At 50.8% G+C, this 3,387-nt stretch overlaps 1 protein-coding gene across 1 annotated transcript; it reads right to left on the reverse strand.

Annotated features, from left to right (window-relative positions):
• Positions 1–334: 334 nt before the first annotated feature.
• Positions 335–1,357, reverse strand: LOC112457525. Its single transcript, XM_025020664.1, has one exon. The coding sequence runs from the start codon at positions 1,355–1,357 to the stop codon at positions 335–337; it is 1,023 nt and encodes a 340-aa protein (XP_024876432.1).
• Positions 1,358–3,387: the final 2,030 nt, after the last annotated feature.

The following is a 3,387-nucleotide window of genomic DNA, read 5'->3' on the forward strand; positions in this document are numbered from 1 at the left end:
GAACGACGATTGTAGACTGGAAATGGCCCAGCGTAGTCGACTCCGGTTATCGAAAAGGGCTTAGCCTGACGTACTCGGTCTAACGGTAGGTCCGCCATGGGCGGTGGCATCGGGCGTGGATTTGCCCTGAAGCACCGATAGCAGCGCGATAGGCAGCGTTTAATGGCCTGATGGGCCCCCAGGATCCAGAAGTTCTGTGACAGGATATAATGTAACGCTCGACGTCCCGGATGCAGATGTAGGCGGTGGGTGCGCTCTACTATAAGTTCCGTGAGTCGATGTCGGTTAGGCAGCAATGCCGGGTGTTTAGCTTTGTATGAGATGGCGGAATGGGTCAGCCTGCCGCCCACCCTGAGGACTCCGCATCCAAGAAGGGGGCGAGTTTTCGCAGAGGTTTGGAGCAACTTTGATTGCGTCTTAAGCTACCGATATCCTCTGCGAAACAACGAGATTGTACAAATTTGACGAGGTATAACAAGGTCGAGTAAAATTCGATTTGATCCACGACGAGAGTGAGCGCGTTTGATCTAATTTTGGCAACGAATCGGAGACAATACGCGAACACTCTGACGAGTTTATCTAACGACGAGAAGCGATCGAGAAGCGAATCGACAACGGTAATGGAATCTACCTCATCAGCAGGATTTGTGGACGCGAAGGCGCGAGAATTTTCTTCCTCCTCGGGAAGATCCTCAGCTTCCAATGTCGTTTCTTGAGTGGGTTCGAATTCGACAAGCCACGCAGGACCGGTCCACCACAGCGGGTGGTCGACTAGTTCCTGGGGGAACAAGCCCCTTGAGCAGCAATCAACGGGGTTAGATTTGGTATCGACATGTTTCCAGCAGGAAATGTTAGTGTTGGACTGGATGCGTGCGACACGATTACGCACGAACGTCTTCCAACGGTGCGGAGCCGAGCGTATCCACGCGAGGGTAACCTCAGAATCCGACCAGGCGTATGTGTCGTCGACGGCAACTTTAGGTCGGAGAATTTTCTCGACATACTCCAACAAATCTGACAGCAGGACCGCCGCGAAAAGTTCGAGTCTCGGTAAGGTGAAGGCCTTGAGTGGGGCCACCTTTGATTTAGCGATGAGCATGCGGATTATCACCCCATTCTCGGTGACGAGTCTAATATATACAATGGCTCCGTAGCCCTGCTCGTTCGCGTCATAAAATCCGTGGATTTCTCGCCTGACTACGTTATTTACGACCGCGATAGTACGAGGTATACGAATGGAGGCTAACGCGGAGAGCTCCGACTTGTATCTTTCCCATTTAGAACATATCTCTGAGGGAGGCCTGTCGTCCCACTCCACTTTGAGCATCCAGAGTTGCTGAATCAATCGTTTGGCCATGAATGTAAGCGAGGTCAGGAACCCCAGTGGATCAAAGGTGCGAGTTAATTCAGAGAGAATGGTGCGTTTGGTGCAATCTCTGTCCAACGGGTTAACCTGAAATCCAAAGTCGTCCGTTTGAACGTACCAACGAAGTCCAAGGACTTTAAGAAACTAGTCTTCCGGCGATTCAAAGGATAGTAACGACTGGCTGCAGAGTTCCGGATCCAGATCAGCTAAGACCGACGGATGGCTACTGGCCCATTTTCTGAGTTCGAAGCCGGCAGTTTTAAGCAAGACTTGTAGTTGCCGCTGAAGCTCGCGGGCTTTCTCCACTGACTCGACACTTGTCACCACATCGTCGACGTAGACGCTCTCCTCCAAGGCAGCCGCGGCCAATGGGTAACTTGTTTTGCCTTCGGCTAACTTTAACATGCAAGCAATCGCTATGAACGGCGAGCATGTCAATCCGAAAATGACAGTCAACAGAAGGTAGTCCGAGATCGGATCGTTTTCTGAGAAACGCCACACTATTCGTTGATAGTCACACTGACCGAGTTCGACCAATATCTGAAGAAACATCTGTCTGACATCCGCGGTGAGCGCCACGAGACCGAGCCGGAACATCAATAATATCACAACTATGTCAGATTGTAGTTTGGGACCGGATCGCAACATTTGATTCAGCGAGACGCCGTTCAGATCCTTAGTCGATCCATCAAATACGAGCGCAATTTTGTAGTCGTGCTATTCGACTTGAATACCCCATGATGGGGTAGGTAAAAGACAGGTCCGTCCACTGGGAACGGCTGCTTGATCAATTTCATATAGCCATTATTTAAGTAATCCTGCATGAATTTGCTGTAATTTACTTTGAATTCTTTATCCGATTTGAAGCGACGTTCAAGTGCGCGAAATCTGTTCACGGCTACTTGACGCGTGCCAACGAAACAAGGTTTATCCTTTATGAAAGGATACGATACTACAAATCGACCAGATACATCGCGACGCGTGGTCTGCGCAAATAGTTCCTCGCAACGTCTATCTTCCTGTGAATACGGCGGAGCCGTGGGAATCTCGTCTAACTGCCAAAATCGATTGAGAGACGCGTCTAATGAGTCGAGAGTCAGGAACGAGTGTGTAGACCGAGATGCCTGCGTCGATACCGAACCGACTAGAACCCATCCGAAAATGGAATTAAAGGCGTCTGGTTCGCCCTTCTTCCCTACACGACGACCGTCTCGAAGCAATGACGTAAAGAGCTCTGTGCCGATTAAGATATCGATGGGACCCGGTCGGTGATACTGCGGATCCGCGAGCTTCAATCCCTCTATGTTTTTCCACGCTCTTGGTTCGACTTTACTACTAGGTAGTTGGGCGGAGATGCGTGGGAAAATCGTAGTCTTTATCGGAACGCGAGTATTGCTATTACCCTGTACTTGAATCACAAGTGAGGTGCTGCCTCGAGTAGCAGCCGCCCTAGTATCATTAACCGCTAGAACTACTGTGCGACCTTGGTTCGTCCGAAACCACCCCTTTGCATGCAATTTTCCGAGATAAAGTTCAATTGACTAGCACTATCTAAAAGCATGCGAACAGGGAATGGATTCCCATGGACGTCGAGAGCTTCGGCCTGCACCGTTGACAGTAATACGGTCGAACTCAATTTCGCGACGCTGGTCATGGTGACGAGGGACTCGTTATTTTGTGACGACGAACTCTCGTCGACGGCCGATTCCGAGGGGGCTCCGGTATCCGCCGGGGTGCCCGCTGGACCCGAATTCCGTCCGAAGTGTAATAAGGTATGATGCCTAGCCTGGCACGACCGGCACGTCCCCGTCGATGTGCAGTTGTTAGTGCCATGACCCGCGCGAAGGCAATTGAGACACAAATTCGCGGTTTTGGCTGTTGAATGCCTTTTCCGAGGGGATAATTTCAAGAATCGAGGGCACTTAAACACGAGGTGTTGCTCCTTGCACACCGGACACTCGGCAGTCTGAGTAACAAGCAACGAGGCCGATGCGGATTTTTTTGCCGGAGACGACTGTGAC

The sequence above is a fragment of the Temnothorax curvispinosus genome, unplaced genomic scaffold, assembly GCF_003070985.1.
Source record: "Temnothorax curvispinosus isolate PA1 unplaced genomic scaffold, ASM307098v1 QBEX01007804.1, whole genome shotgun sequence".
Lineage (NCBI taxonomy): Eukaryota > Metazoa > Arthropoda > Insecta > Hymenoptera > Formicidae > Temnothorax > Temnothorax curvispinosus.